At 44.4% G+C, this 16,432-nt stretch overlaps 2 protein-coding genes across 3 annotated transcripts; both read left to right on the forward strand.

The window, feature by feature from the left end:
- Positions 1 to 4,613: 4,613 nt before the first annotated feature.
- LOC109750896 (F-box protein At5g03970-like) lies at positions 4,614 to 5,828 on the forward strand. Its single transcript, XM_020309817.4, has one exon. It carries the CDS (start codon positions 4,614 to 4,616, stop codon positions 5,826 to 5,828), a length of 1,215 nt encoding a protein of 404 aa, XP_020165406.4.
- A 5,088-nt stretch (positions 5,829 to 10,916) lies between these two features.
- On the forward strand, positions 10,917 to 14,409 carry LOC109750897 (putative F-box/kelch-repeat protein At1g15680). 2 transcript variants are annotated; one of them, XM_045229629.2, is made up of 3 exons: positions 10,917 to 12,019; positions 12,755 to 12,994; positions 13,995 to 14,409. In XM_045229629.2, the coding sequence occupies exons 1-2, from the start codon at positions 10,942 to 10,944 to the stop codon at positions 12,946 to 12,948; spliced, it is 1,272 nt and encodes a 423-aa protein (XP_045085564.1). In that variant the 5' UTR covers positions 10,917 to 10,941; the 3' UTR covers positions 12,949 to 12,994; positions 13,995 to 14,409. The 2 variants fall into 2 exon arrangements, with proteins under 2 accessions (XP_045085564.1, XP_020165407.3); XM_020309818.4 differs by lacking the exon at positions 12,755 to 12,994.
- Positions 14,410 to 16,432: the final 2,023 nt, after the last annotated feature.

A 16,432-nucleotide genomic window follows, 5' to 3' on the forward strand; every position in this document is an offset into this window, starting at 1 on the left:
GAATTTGATAAATTTCAATTATTTACATATGAGCTAGAAACCTAATGTTTCTGCTTTTCTACTCCATGAGTCCATAATAATAAATAATATTCCAAATGATTTGGTAAGGTAAGTGTTTCAGCATTTGCCTCTATGGGAGTTATTTGAACCATTCTTAGCCTCTACCATGAAAAGATGGCGAAAATAACGGAGAATGTGCTAACACTAGTAGAAAACAGGGCTTTGGTTCGGCCAGAAAAGAGATTAATCCCGGTTGCATTACGAACCGGGACTAATGCTAGCGGCTAGGGCACCGTACAGGCATTAGTCCCGGTTCAAATGGGACCTTTAGTCTCAGTTGGTGCCACGAACCGGGACTAAAGGGTGCGATGCCCATTAGTACCGGTTCGTGGCACCAACCGGTACTAAAGGTTAGACCTTTAGTCCCGGTTCGAGCCACCAACCGGTACTAATGGGGTTTGAGGCATTAGTACCGGTTCATGGCACGAACCGGTACTAAAGGTCCCATTTTCAAACTCTACCCCCTCCCCCCCCCCCCCCCCCCGATCGCCTTTTCAGTTTTGTAAAAAGCAAAAGAAAATGATAAAAACTTCAAAAATTAAAATCCTTCCAGATGTAGTTATGTTACTACATGTACTAGTTAGGAAAATTAAAAAACTTAAATTTGGACATGTTTTGCAAAAAGTGTAGGGAAAATGTAAAACGGCTATAACTTTTGCATACGATGTCAAAAAAAAACGTATAATATATCAAAATGTTCAGCATGAAAATCCGCATCCGATTTTGACGGCCTATGGCCTGTTTGCAAATTTTTAGAATCCTCAAATTCTAAACGGAAAAAAAGTTATGCTCAAATTTCTGTTTGTTTTATTTTTGTTAAATCTGGTCAAACTATGGTCAAACTACTTATTCAAGAAGTATTAGTGTTACTAAATAATTATTCAAGAATATTAGTGTTACTAAATAATTATTCAAGAATATTAGTGTTACTAAATAATTATTTCAGTTTTTTTGAATTTTGGTCAAATCTGGTCAAACTGTGGTCAAACAATGGTCAAACTAATTATTCAAGAAATATTAGTGTTACTAAATAATTGTTTCAGTTTTTTTAAATTTTGGTCAAATCTGGTCAAACGATGGTCAAACTACTTATTCAAGAAATATTAGTGTTACTAAATAATTATTGTTTTTTAGAACAATAGTTTCAGACTCAAACAGTGAAATGTGTGACTTCATGCTCAAGCTAAATTCCTGAGGGTTAATAGGAATGACATCTTACTATTGTCAGGAAAACAAAAAGTGCAGACTTGGAAACGAGGGAGAATAGAACCCAGAAGTTAAGCGTGCTCAGGCTGGAGTAGTGAGAGGATGGGTGACTGTCTGGGAAGTTAGATGATTTGGAATGATGAGGGGTGATTAGAGATTAAAGGTTAAATTGAGCAGTGATGAGGGGTGTTACCAACCGGGACTAAAGGTGGACCTCCAGGCAGCGGCTACGTGGAGGGCCTTTAGTCCCGGTTCTGGAACGGGGACTAAAGGGTCGTTACTAATTAGCTACTGATATTCTCTGTTTATATTACTGTTTTTTTTTTCAACAATGCTAAGATGATTCAACTTTGGCAATTTTGGTGCAATTTCCTTATGGCAAAGCTAATGTTTACTGTTTGAATCATTAAAAATAACTGAGGCTGCATAACTTTAACGTCTTCTCCATGGATGAATAGTTCAAAATGGTTTGACTAATGACATTGGTTGCTCCACAGGTACCTAGATTGTATTGTGGCTGCTGATATGCAGGAATTGGCTTCTTTGATATGGGTTTCTTGTCAACTGGGAAGTGGAACCATAGGATTTATTGTCCATTGCTAACATCCCTCTGTTATCTTATTTCTGGATACAATTAGACAACTGTCTTGATGAAGATACATACTTGCTTTGGTTAATTGGCATTTATGATATATTTGTTTTATGCTTTCCAAGCTAGCTTGCCTGTATGATCGTCTTTTGCTTACATCATATGTGTGTGTGTGTGTGTGTGTGGTCATGTTCTCTGTTTCTGTTTCATTATGTTTTCATGTTGTATTAGGCCAGGAGATTTGACGTCTTATTTCTGCTTATTTATATTTTGTGTGCGGGTTTTTTGTTGAATTTTCATCTGATTTTGGCTAATAAATGTTGGATTACACCTGCCTTCCTGGTGCCATTTATTACTGCATAGCCAGCGTTTTGACCAGCAATGGCAGGAATGCCATGCATGCATGTTTCAAATGTTCTGTACTGATATACTTAGTTAAAAAAGGTGCGCCTAGGCTCTAGGTGATAGCAAAATGGCTAGTGCTTAATGTGCGGTTTGGTCAAAAAAGTGCAAGGCGGTGGCAAGACACACAATTAACGCCTAGCTTTTTTTGAACTTTGCTGATATATTGAACGACCACTCGAAAGGGAACATAGAGCATTTCTACGCAAGTATGGCGAGTTTATCATGGGGACCACTGCCTACTAGGCACTCGCTCTAGTTTATATTGAGTAGTTCAAGTCCTTCGATTTCCTCTATTCTTGACAATACCGTTGCTGACACTATTCAGTTGATCAATTTCTGTATGTCTTGATCATGACATTGATTCGCCACCAGAATCAGCTTCCTCCCTGGCAGCACTCTGACGCGATCAGGAGATTGTTGTTTCCCTCCAATTCTACCAGCCAAATCATGAAACCTTTTTTATCCTTGTCGTCCATGCCGTCAAGGATTTTGTGGAGATATCGCTCTCTCAAGCCACGAGCAATGCATCTTGTTTAAACAACACACAATTCTTCAGCCAAAGAATTAATACTGAGTATTGAAGTTGCCTGTTTGACCAATTCACTCAGGTCAATCCACCATTAGTTACTGACCAATCTTTCATCATGGTAATAAACTAATGCACTAGAAGATTTAAGTGCGTGATCGCTGCATATCGTAGGCAGGGAAACTGAGCATGCTTTTGATGCTTTCATGGCTGACGTTGTGAAAAAGATCTATTCCAGATCGGAACATATTATCACTAAGAGAGGTGGTCAAAATTTTGTTTTGATACCGTGCAGAGTTTTAGAAATTTGACTAAAATTTTGGACCAAGGTAGTATCAACATATATATGCCCTTCAGCTAGAAACCAGATGCTTCCCTTTCTCCTACTCCATGAGCCTCTCGATGCCCATGATTACGAATAATAATTCAAATTCTTTGATAAACTAGATGTTTAGTATTTGCCTCTGAGGTATTTGAACCATTGATCATGTAGATTCTACTAGATCATGGACTACAAACTAACTGTCTTCCACATCCACTCTTCCTATTGCTTGTCTTTTTTCCCAATAATGCTGAAATGATTTAGCTTTGGAGGTTTTTTTTGTACAATTTCGAGAATGTTTAAGCTAATATTTACTATTTGAATCTTCCCGCAAAAAAAATTACAGTTTGAATCATAAAATAAAATGTGCAGTTGTGTTACTTTAATGGCTTTTTCCGTGGATGAATAGCACAAAATTGGGTTGACTAGTGACCCTGATTGTTTGTCCACATGTATCTAGAATTGTATTCAAGTTGATGAGAGGCAAGCGTAAATACTTGTCGCTCAAGGATTCATTTGTAATATTCAGAGGCAATTTTACCTCGATTCTGAAAGATTCAGGACAACCTTGATAAAGAAAAATGAAGGTTTATCAAGGTTGATCTTCTGACCCGAAGCCTTGCAATAAATATCCAGACGGTTGATAATTCTTCCGGCCCCTCACAACTTGCTCTAAAAAACAGCAGTCTGTCATCTGTAAAAGTAAATGGCTCAATACCGAGATAGCTTCTTCTGCCACTTTAATTTCACTCAAATTGGATGACTGAACATTAGCTTTTAGTAGGCACGAAATGCCCTCTGCTGCAAGCAAAAAGACATAGGGTGAAAGAGGATCTTCCTGTTTGATACCTATTGAAGGTTTAAACTCATCTAGTTTTCTACCATTAAACGTCACTGAAAAAGAAACGGAGCTGACCATTCCCATGTCCACAAATATCCAGTGATGGTTGAAGCCCATTTTTTTCATGATTGCTTCCAAATAGGACCACTCAATACAGTCATACGCCTTCACCATATCCAGTTTTAGAACGCAAAGCCAATGTTTCTTTGCTTTGTTTCGTTTAATGAAATGCAAACTCTCATAAACTTAGATAATATTATCAGTGATGAGGCACCCTCGCACAAAGACAGACTGCTCTTCAAAGATAATTTCTGGCAAAATTTGCTTTAGACGGTTTGCAACGACACTAGAGGTGATCTTGTAAAGGACATTACAAAGACTGATACGAGTGAAATTGTGTTAGACTGGAAGGGTTTGCGTTCATGGCATCAGTGACTTTAGTAGGAACCGTATCAATGACCCTCTGCACGTTTGTAATCTCTTCTGACTGAAAAAGGTTTGAATAAAACTCGGTTACCATGGACTCCATTTGAATCGGATCATCAATAATCAGGCCATTAGTTCTTTTGCAAAAAAAAAATCAGGCCATTAGTTTCCCTTGCGTTTTATTTAGTCGATTCCCTTGCTGAAACTCTTTCTAGGCCACAACTCTTCCTGGGCCATAATGGAGCCCATTCAGAGCTATAAACCCCAGCTGATCATCCGATGTGTTCGTGGGCTTTCGCTCGCAGGCTACCTGTACTTCACATTGTGGCGTCTGATTCCGCTCCGTCAGCGCACAGAGATGTCGCCGGCGGCGGCGCCGCTGGACGACGAAAACCTACTCCCCGAGATCCTTCTCCGGCTCTCTCCGCACCCGTCCTCCCTTCCCCGCGCATCCGCCGTCTGCAAGCGCTGGCTCCTCGTTGTCTCCGACCCCGACTTCGCCCTCCGCTTCCACCGCCGCCACCGACCTAGCCCTCCCTTCCTCGGTTGCTTCATCCACCACAGCCGAGGCATCTCCTACGCACCTACCATGGATTCCCCCGATCGTGTCCCCGCCGGGCGCTTCTCCTTGCAGCTCGACGATAGCCATCGCTTCTGGTTCCTCGGCTGCCGCCATGGCCTCGCGCTCGTCTTCCACAGATCACGGAAACTAGTCCTGGTGTGGGACCCCGTCACCGGCGATCAGCACCGCATTGCCGTTCCCCCAGGGTTCAACGTGAATGAAAACCCGATGCACGGGGCGGTGCTTCGTGCTGCCGGCGAGGTGGATCACTTCCAGGTGGTCTTGGTAGAGGCTGTCGGAGTCGCCAAACAACATACGCGAAAGCTAGCCTGTGTTTACTCGTCAGAGACCGGCGTATGGGGTAATCTCACCTCCATGTCTGTTCAATCCAAGGGTACTTTCACCTTGTATTTTACGGGAACGTCTTCTGTGCTGGTTGGGAGTTCCCTTTACTGGCTGATTGATGGGGATTTTGTTGGAATTCTCGAATTTAATTTGGAGAGGCACAGTTTAGCTGTGATAGAAGTGCCAGTGGATATGTTTGAAAGGTACAGCGACTTCGCGCTTACGCAGGCAGATGATGGTGGGCTGGGTCTAATAATTTTAACAGGCTGCAACGCCCGGTTATGGAAGAGGGAGGCTGGTTGTGATGGTGTTGCATCATGGGCAATGGGAACGACTATTGAACTGGACAAGTTACTTTCCCTACATTCAATGAAGGAGAAAGGGACCCTAACAATACTAGGGTGTGCAGAGGAAAATAATGTGGTCTTCCTGTCGGCGGTTGATGGTGTATTCATGGTCGAGCTTGAACCATTGCAATTCAAGAAACTTCACGTCCTGCAACTGGCTTTACTATTATCCATTCGAAAGTGTCTACACTGCAGGTAATAGCATGCCTTTAACACTATGATTATCACTAAACCAGGTTGATTTTGATAATTGGTTGATGGAATGCTATAAGATCCTTTCGTGCTAACCTATCAATTTTAAATAGTACCACGTATTAATTGATTATTTTGATGTTTGATGATCTCTTCAACATATAGTGATGTTGTGCTGTAGTGTTTTGTCCTGAGGATTGTAGGTTTTATGTACGTAATAGTTATGAACTGGAAACTATGCAGGCAGCATGCCTTTACACTGCTGGTATAACAAAACCAAGTTGTTTTTTTATAATTGGTTGCTGGAATGCCTTTCACATCCTTTCATGTCAAGCCAACAATTTTTAGTGTTGTACTATCAATTATTCTTTTGCTGCTTGGTGACATCAACATATAGCAATGACGTTATGTAGTGTTCTCTCCACATGCTTGTGTGGTGTTTATGTAATTCTTATGATCTGGGAAAAATTCCTTGCGATTTCTGGTTTAATGTTGTTTATGTCACAAGTTCTGCTTATGTTGCAAACATTGTCAAATTCTGTGCATAATAATTGAACCAAATTTCATTGTTGACTGCCTAAGTGCCTATTGATATGTGTAAGAACTCTATAATTATAGTGCTTGGCATAGCTGCAGTGCAGACGTGCAGTTGTTTCTCAAGTTAGATATATAACAGTTGAAACTTGGAAGCTGAACAATGAAATTTAGCATTAGGATGTAGCTAACGTTGTGTGCAGTCTTGTTTCTTCAATTTAGCCACCATAGGAGACTTTATACTAACACGTGAGCAAAGTGGTAAGACTAGATTTATCATGGAAACTCCTTTCATCACGAATTACGAATTTTATTATTAGTAGGATAATACAACTGAAGGAGTGCAGAGTGTTGTTCTTAATGCCACATATTGCAAAAAGGAGTTCTCAAAGTTGTCAATTCGCTAGTGATTACCTAGCTCGTGCATTTCAAAAAATATATGCCTATGAGCTATAAACAAATGTTTCTGTTTTCCACCCTATAGGTCCATGATAATAAAGAATATTCCAAATTACTCCCTCTGTCCGACAATGTAAGACATTTTTACAAGCTAGCTTGTAGCTTGTAAAAATGTCTTACATTGTGGGACAGAGGGAGTATTTGGTAAGGTAGATTGTTGAACGTTTGCCTCCATGGGAGGTATTTCAGTATGCCATTTGTCTCTTAGTCTCTACAGAGAGTAGATGGTGACATAATCAAAAATGTGTTAACAGCAGAAGTTCAAAGTATGCCCCTACGCTACAAATTACCTACTGATAACCTTTGTTTCTATTGCTGGTTTTCCCCATCAATGCTGAGATGATTCAGCTTTGGTGTTTTTGGTACAATTTCCTTATGGTGAAGCTAATGTGTTTACTGTTTGAATCACAAAAAATGGGGAGGTTTGCATAACTATAACGTCTTTCCATGGATGAATAGTACAAAATGGTTTGAGTAGTAACATTCATTGCCCCACAGGTACCTAGAATTGTCCCAGTTACTGAGATGGAGGAATGGGCTAGTTTGCTGTAGGTTCTTCCATTTTGTATGCTTCACACTAGATCGACCCTATGCAATGCATGCATTAATCAACTGGGAAGTCTGTTCTTATCCTATCTCTGGACACAGTTAGCTAACTGGCATGATGAAAACAGTGACTTGCTTCGGTTAATTAGTATTTGTTTTACATCTGCTTTATGCTCTGCTAGCAAAACGTGTTGAAGCAATCTTGTCTGACTGATGGTATTTTTTTGAAACGGAGGCAAAAGATTTGCCTCATTGATTAATTAAGCAGAAGAGAATTGCCCGGTTAATTAAGATTTTGATGTTGAATTTATGCTTATGTCCGATTTTGTGTGGGTCTCTTTGTTGAAATTTTATCTGATTCTGGCTAGTAAATGTTGGACTACAGCTGCCTGCGTGTCTATTCTGCAACTGGGACACTTTTTTCTTTTGCTTTGACACTAAAGGATTTGACGAGTTGGCTAATACTATTTGAAATATTTGTTTGGGTCAATAATACAGCAGAAAAAGCCACGGGAGCAGCCACCATGGTCTGGCCGTAGACGGCACACAGTGCATGCTAGGTGTTTGATGAAGTGTCTCATTAATCTAATGTGAGAAGGAGAAAGGTAGGAGAGACAAATACCCCCACATGGACGAAGAGTGGGTCAAAACCCATGCTGAGTCAGCAGCAATACGGGGTCAACCGAGACAAGGGACCAAACTTGTCTGGTTTCAAGAGTTGAGGGTACAAGTTGTCCGGTTTTAAAGCCGAGGGACTAAATTTAGACTTCGACAAGAGTTGAGGGATGAAAAAAATACACTTTTCTCTAAATTTAATCACATTATGGAAGAAATCCTTCTCCACTCCGCACGAGATCCACGGCCGGCGCGGGGCGGCTGCTTGTCTGGGGGCGCTATCATACGGCAGGGGACAGCGGCACGGCGGTGCAGCCTGGTGGCATCTCGACGGCGGCTGGGCGTGCGTTTGCAGCGCGGCGGCCGCGGCAAGGCCGGATTGGGTGGTGGTGGGCCGACACGTCTCGGGCCAGCTCCGGGAGGATCTGGTCTCTGGTGGCGGCGGGCGTCGCCGGGTAGCGGGGGAGGCCCATCCGGGGCTCGGCGTGGTGGGGCTTTGCAGCGGCATGGTTGCAGCCTCGTGGTCGGCCTGGTCTTCCTGCGGCGACGACGGGTCATGCTCCGGCGGTGGTTCGTCTACGATGGACTTGGGTGAGCTACCTCCTTCTCTGGATTCGCTATGGGCTCGTCAGGCCAGGGTGGCTGCATGGTCGGTGTGGGTGCGCGCAAGGCCTGCCGGAGGTGGCAGGGGACTTCGGTAAGGGGCGGGGTGCCCCCTTCGTTGCATCCGGCGGCTGCTTCGGGTGGCTGCCGGAGTTCCACTGGCCCAGATCTGGCCGCCGAGGACACCTACCATGTCAAGGTGTCGACTTTGGGGTGGGAGGGAGACCTTCTGCACCATTCCGGTCGGCCGTGTCTGTGTGGTGTTTCCATGGATGAGGGTGGGGCTCGGATGCTGTGGCGGCAACCTGGTTGGTGGAAGCCGGAGTGCTCTTGGGCGGAGCACGCGGCTCGGGCGCTGTCTGGTCACCATGGCCGTGTAGGCGGCATGTTGACCGAGGTGTGTCGTTCAGTGGCGGTGTTGCGGTTGTCCGTAACCCAATCCGGTGACGGTGAGTGTTGGCCGGGGTGAAAACCCGCTCTGTCTTGCCAGGCCGGCGTCGACGGCGTTCTAGCGTCGTCCCCTTCTTGAAGGCGCCGCCGCGGCATCTCATTTGTCGCCGTGGTGCTCCGGAGGAAACCCTAATCCTTGGATTGGGCGGTGGTGACGCTCGGTGTCGTTCTCTTGCTGAAGGTGACGCCTTGAAGCCCATTGCTTGTCATATACAACTTCTCCTCTTCGCGGTGGTCTGCATAGTTGAGAGCCCCGACGACTTCGTAGTAGTGCTTGGTGTTTCATCTGATGTTTACTAGGAGTTTGTTGGGGTAGTGTTGCTGTTATCAGTGTCCTTGTATCTAGCTTTGGGTGTGTGTGGTGTGGTGTGGTGTGTGTGTTTGTATCGTCTGGCTCTCGGCTTGTTCGGTATTGGTGTTTTATATAATGGGGAGAAACCCTTTTTCGTAAAGCCACGAACCAGTACAAAACTTAACTAACGCCATGATCAAGATTGAACTGGTTTCTCCGTTTTTTATTACGAGCGGACATATGCGGCACGAGGCTTGCAACACAAGAAATAACACAAAAAATATAGGAAGTAAAGCTTTGCTACACTTCTAAAATAATAAGGATCCGAAGCATATTTCAAATTTGTGACGAGAGAAGGGTGAACACTTTTTTTGAGTTGTCGATGTTTTCCGAGATAGTTTATGCCAAGGGGCGTGCTATGCGTCAGCCGGCTGATCTTTTTAAAAGATCGGCCGGCACAAGCCATCCAATTATGTGATACGAGCTATATGTTTCTCTTCTTTAATTTCCTACAACAAGACCCTTGTTGCAAGATTTCTTCTTTCTTAATTTTCTGCAACAAGACCCCTGTTGCAAGATCTTATCTTCTCTAATTTCCTGTAACAAGACCCCTGCTGCAAAATCACATCTTCTCCGCAAAACCTCATCTTCTTTGATTTTCTGCAGCAAGACACTTGTTGCAAAACCTCCTCTTCCCTAAATTCTTCTCCAAACGCATGACGTACTGGCACAGTCGGCATTCTGCAACAACGCCGCTTGTTCAACACCACTTGTGCAACATAGTTGGTATTTCAGGGTTTTTTTTTTGCAAAACAACATGAACACGTTTGAACCCGAGTACCCGACCACCATGGCGATGACCATGGGCAAGCTCAAGGTCGGGCTGGCCCCTTCCTACCTCACTCCGCGTCGTGCGTGTGCGCCCCCAACCGCAGCCGCGCCAATGCAGCGCAACGCATGCGCGAGTCCACCTGGTCGTGTGTGTTGCTGGCCATGGCCGATGCGGCCGCTTCTCCATCAAGAGAAGAAGAGGAGGCGGACGAACGGGGTCTCACCGGCGACGTGGAACAACAGCGTGAGCACGGCGCAGCGTGGCGGCGCTCGGGATCCAGTGCGACGGGAACAAATGGGTGGCGGCTTGGGGTTTGCAACAAGCCGCTTGTTGCGGTCAAATAGATTGCAACATAGGCTAAGTTGTAAAAGGGTGAAGATGGCTGTGAGCCGTCTGATCAAAAATAGATCTGACAGCCGCAGAGGCGGTCGACACGAGCAACTTCATCCACCGGATGACCACAAGCGTTTCCCTTATTCCAAGCGGTGAGAAGGGTGAACACTTGTATATAGAGAAAATTGTTCTCTCGCCCTTAGTTTTTTTCTAGAACAAGATTCAGTATTTCAGTGACCGACACCTTTCATCCATTGCAAAAGGATGCCTCTTTTTTTTTGTTGCTGATGAAACTCTTGCTGGGCCATATTGGCGTCTTGCTGAGCATCCGATGTGTTCGTGGGCTTTCACGTGCAGGCTACCTGTGCAGGCTTTCACATTGTGTCGTCTGATCCGACTCCGGCACCTCCGCGCACGAAGTTGCAAAAAAAAAAAAAATTCCACGCACGAGGTGAGATGGGCGAGATGTCGCCGGCGGCGGCGCCGCCGCTGGAAGACGAAAACCTTCTCTCCGAGATCCTCCTCTGCCTCCCCCCGCTGCCGTCCTCCCTTCCCCGCGCATCCGCCGTCTGCAAGCGCTGGCGCCTCCTCGTATCAGACCCCGGCTTCGTGCGCCGCTTCCGCCGCCGCCACCGACGCAGCCCTCCCCTCCTCGGCTGCTTCGTCCTAGACCGGGGAGGCGTCTCCTTCACACCTACCATGGATTCCCCAGATCGTGTCCCCGCCAGGCGCTTCTCCTTGCAGCTCGACGAGGGCAACCGCTTCTGTCTCCTCGGCTGCCGCAATGGCCTTGTGCTCATCTCCAACAATTCACGGAAGCAAGTCCTGGTGTGGGACCCCGTCACCGGCGACCAGCACCACATCTCCTTTCCCCCATGGTTCGACACATACCCGATTCATGGGGCGGTGCTTCGTGCTGCTGGCGAGGTGGACCACTTCCAGGTGGTCCTGGTACAGGTCATATGGGATGAAGAGCATTTGCGAGTGCTCGCCTGCGTTTACTCGTCAGAGACAGGCGGCTGGGGTAATCTTATCTTAATACCAATTCCATCATCGGTTTATTGTGCGGGCATGTCAGCCGTGTTGGTTGGAAATTCCTTCTACTGGCGCCTTGCTGGGTGTTTTTGTGCTATTCTCGAGTTTAATTTGGAGAGGCAGAGTTTATCTGTGATACAAGTGCCAGTTGGCGAGGAGAGTAGCTTCACTGTTATGCAGGCCGAGGGTGGTGGGCTAGGTTTACTCTCCGTGTCAGGCTTCACCGCCCAATTATGGAAGAGGAAGGTTGATTGTGATGGTCTTTCATTATGGGGGATGGGAAGAACTATTGAACTGGACAAGCTACTTTCCCTGAATCCAGAGAAGAAGAGAGTGCCCCCGAGAATACATGGGCTTGCTGAGTACAATAATGTGGTGTTCCTGACTAGAGGTGATGAAAGTGTCATCATGCTGCAGCTTGAGTCATTGCAATTCAAGAAATTTCATGGGATTGGCAAAGGTTTTTATCATCATCAATTCGAAAGTGTCTATTCTGCAGGTAATAGCATGCCTTTGAAGTATAGTGATGTTGTGCTGTAGTGTTCTGTCCGTATGCTTGTGTGGTGGTGTTTTATGTTATATATGGTTATGAACTGGAAAAATATTTGTCAGCGGTACCTAGTTTAGGGAGGGATGTTGTTGTTTTGAATATTCCAACATTATTAATTTTTATTATCACTAGGCTGTGTGGTACCTAAAAACTAGCTTGAACTGACTAAAACATCAAACGCATAGCTCAATAAGTACATTTGGAAGCTTATTAAAGCCTGTTTGTGTAATTCAGTATCATTACCTCTACTGATCTTGCTAAGAAGCCTACAGAAATTGAGAGCACATAAATGTCTACTCGATGATGTTTGGTTGTGCCCTAGGGGAAAAGCCAGGAACTTATCTGAAGGGTTAGGTGGGTGCCATATTTGTCACTGAAATGAAGAAAGTTTCCAAGAGGTTGGAACCACTGGACATTTTCCTTTGGAATTGCATGCAAAGTAGATGATAGGAAAAGGTCCTGTGGTTCCCAACTTTCCATTCCTATGAGCTTCGCAGGCTATTTTTTGTAGTAGAATCCTTCAAAATTCCTTTGAACTGAAGAGGCCCTTAGTTGTTTTTCTGAAATTACACATGTGAGTTTAACTAAATATCTTCAGTGACGCCTACTCGTATCGATTTCACTGTTTGGCTTTCCGTAGGAATGTCTTTGGTAGATACAGTGTTTGACTTCTTATGGTAGTAGGCACCAGCATTGGTGGTGGACAGGATGGAGCTGAACTTTTGCACAATATTTTCTCGAATACGCACGAGTGTGCGTATCATTCATTAAAGAAGAAGCGGGAAGAATCCCAAATCCACAGTTACAACATTATTTACATGCCGAGTTTACCCGACACCACCATACAAGCCTATCCGCTACTTCTGCACAATACATAAGATGATTGTTTGGGTAGATATGCTATTATGTTTTTTGGTTGAGCAGGTAAGCATATCTTCTGCATGTAAGTTCACGTATCTGAAATGTTTGTGCGAAAAAATATATTGCTCATCTTTTTGCTACTATTTCTCGATTACCAAATAGATTGCTTTTGGTAGTGTGGGCTGTTCTCCCTCTAGCATGTCAGCTAGCTTTGCTGCTGGCTAGCCAGGACTTGAGATCGAGATCGCAGGAGATAAATAGGGTCTGGGATAGTGACGAAGCTAGATCAAAGAAGGGGATTTTTCACTAATTCATTGATTAGCCTGCTATATTTTTCTTCTCCCTGTGCCCTCTCCCCTTCTGTTCTCCCTGCCCATGTATATATATCCTCTCTCATGTAAACAAAACTCTTTTTAATTTACTGTCGGGGCCTCCCATACAGTTTCTGCTCAAAAGTTTTGTTTCTTATGCCATGAAAGTGTAAAATGGTGGCCTGTATTTTGTATTGAAGGGAATATTAATTAATAAAATGATGCATGATCCCTTGCTTGAGGATTTTACAAGATAAATTATACTAAATCTAATTTGTTAGTGATTACCTAGCTCATGCCTTCTTAAAAAATGCTTATTAGCTACCGACCAGATGTTTCTGCTTTTCTACTCCATGAGCCAATCATATGTCCATGATAATAGAGAATATTCCGAATGATTTGGTAAGGTAGATGGTTCAGCATTTGCCTCTGTATGAGGTATTTGCACCATTGCTCTTTTTACCTTTACTGAGAGAATGTGGCGAAAATACTTGAGAATGTGCCAACAGTAGAAGTTGAAAGTGTGCCACTACAGCACAATTTACCTACTGATAATCCCTGTTTCCGTTGCTGGTTCTTTTCCAGCAATGCTGTGATGATTCAACCTTGCTGTTTTTGGTACAATTTCTTTATGATGAAGCTAATGATTACTGTTTGTATCATAAGAAATTGTGAGGTTGCATAACTTCAACGTCTTTTCGATGGATGAATAGTTCAAAATGGTTTGACTAATGTCATTGTTTACTCCACAGGTACCTAGAATTGTGTTCCGGTTACTGAGATGGAGGAATGGGCTTGCTGTAGGTTCTTCCAGTTTGTATGCTTCACGCCCCGGTCGAGCCTTTCGATTGCATGCACCAATCAACCGGGAAGTGGACACAACAATTAGTAGATGTTAATCCTTAAATTCTCAAAATTCTCTCTGTTGTTGTCTGGTCTCTGGACACAATTAGCCGACTGGTATGAGGGAAACACAGCGACTTGCTTCGGTTAATTAGTATTTGTGGTGCACCTGCTTTATGCTTTCCAAGCAAGCACGTTGAAACAAGCTTGTCTGATTGCATTTGCTCATGGTTTTGTGTATCTGTTAATCTCCGCACTGTTTTTGTTTGATTATGATCCATGTCGTATCAAGACGGCGGGAGATTCCAATATGTTGAATTTTAACTTTTGTTCCATTTTGTGCGGACATCTTTGTCTGATCTTTTATCTGATTCTGGCCAGTGAATGCTGAAGTGTGAGGAAGCAAAACACATTTGATAAAAGGCTCCCGTTTCATTTGTGGTTCAGAAAACTCGTCAGCGTGAATCGCTGGTTAAACTGAACTTGTTTTTCCCCGTGTGTAGTGCACAAGACAAGCTGATTGTCGGCCAGAAACCGAAAGCATTCTCCACCACGTTATTAAATCCGATCAAGCTTCTATTCTTCGTGCGCTTGATGACACGCGAATTCACATTTTCTTTGTGCCGGGAAAGGCAATATCAGCTCGGAGCGGAGTTTCAGTGCACGGCGGCATTGGTGCACTTTTATCCTCGTCGTGCACTGCATGCATCATGATGCGTGCATCATGATGCGAGGAACCAGCAACAGGTTGTAATATAGGAACAATACGTGGGTCATATACTACATGCGGGTGGTACTAAATACTCACATTGCGGTCCAGTATGGTGTGTCCGGCGCCCGGTTTGCGTTATCACTTGTACCAAACATGATGGCATCCTATGCGAAAATCGGCCCAGGTACGCTTGCATGTGGTAGATGATATGGCCCAATAAGTACCTGGCCAACATTTTGCGCGCCTGTTGTTTTAGCCTGGACCCGCGCATTTCGAATCACTTAATATAGCCAGCCCGGGCGTGGCACATAAAAGCAAAAACGTAATTCGGAAGATCTCGGTGTTTCGGCTGGGTCTATTGCATGCTCGACAGAAGTATGGAGTTCGTCGACATGGAGGGGCAGGTAAGGTAACAATTTTGAAGCTATGTTCTTGCAATATGGAGTTCTTCTAATTGAGTATTATTTCTTTTTTTTTCCATCTTAGATCAACAGCTAGTTTGATTCCTGACTGCGCCGACGCGTCGCAAAGAGTTCGAGATGTCTTGCATGCGCCATCAAATTGTTGGTCAGGATCATCTAAGGCCTGCCAACGAATGGAAGCACTGGCAGAAAATAATGGGCAGCATGCAGCTGGTGCAGTGCTTGAAGCCTCAGGAAATGTTGAAATCAATAGATCCATCGAAAACCTCGGCGAGGGCTCGGCTTCTTGTGCGGCTAGTGTCCAAGCTGGATCTTGCGATGTTCATGTACCAGATGCAAGTGGAGAAGCAACTTCAACATGGAAACGAAGGTTGGTAACTAAATCAATTGTGTATTGAAATTAGATTTGTGTTACAGACCAAATGATAAGAGATTATTAAGTTTTATTTAGGTTAATTTAAAACCAACGTAGGATAATTTTAATTATTTTACTTAGGTTGTTTGCTTAAATAGAAACAACGATGTAAAAAAAACTTATTAGGATGATATTTTGTGTGCTGGCGCATGCATGGGGTATGGTTTGTGTGGTGGTCGTGCTATATGCAAAATGATGGCATGGAGTTGAGAAGAATGGCGTGGCGCAGCACGGTCTCGGCAACGGATGTGTGACGACGCGCGTAGGGAGGTGGCGTTGTCTGACGTTGTGATGGCGTCGCGTCGGTACATGCTCTGAAGATGGATCGGTGGAAGATGGCGGCAGCAGCCTCTGAAAGGGCATCGAACCGGTGAGTGCCCTAGAGCAGGTGGTTTAGTTGGGCCTCGGGTTTTAGATGTCAGGCATTGGTGCGAGGTCTGTTTGGTATTTGGCCCGGACTCTCGGCACCCCCTTCATCAGTTAGATAGGAGTAGCGACAGATGTTGCGAAGATGGTGGCTTCAGACTTATCGCTGTATTTCTTTGTAAGGTATTTGTGAATAATCAATAAAATGGCCGCATGCATCTTCCAGATGCAGAGGCCGGGGGTCATCCTCCTTTTCTAAAAAAATTCAAAATAACATTACCAAGTGCATATATTATCATCAATACTACTGCTGCTGTTGCTACTATCACAACCATCCCCACTTTCGGGGGATAGAAAACATGTCTCATCTTAGTTGGGTCTTCCGTAGAATGCCTGGCATGTGTTACTACCTCCGTCCAAGTTGGTCCTTCT

The sequence above is a fragment of the Aegilops tauschii genome, chromosome 6 (assembly GCF_002575655.3).
Source record: "Aegilops tauschii subsp. strangulata cultivar AL8/78 chromosome 6, Aet v6.0, whole genome shotgun sequence".
NCBI classification, from domain to species: domain Eukaryota; kingdom Viridiplantae; phylum Streptophyta; class Magnoliopsida; order Poales; family Poaceae; genus Aegilops; species Aegilops tauschii.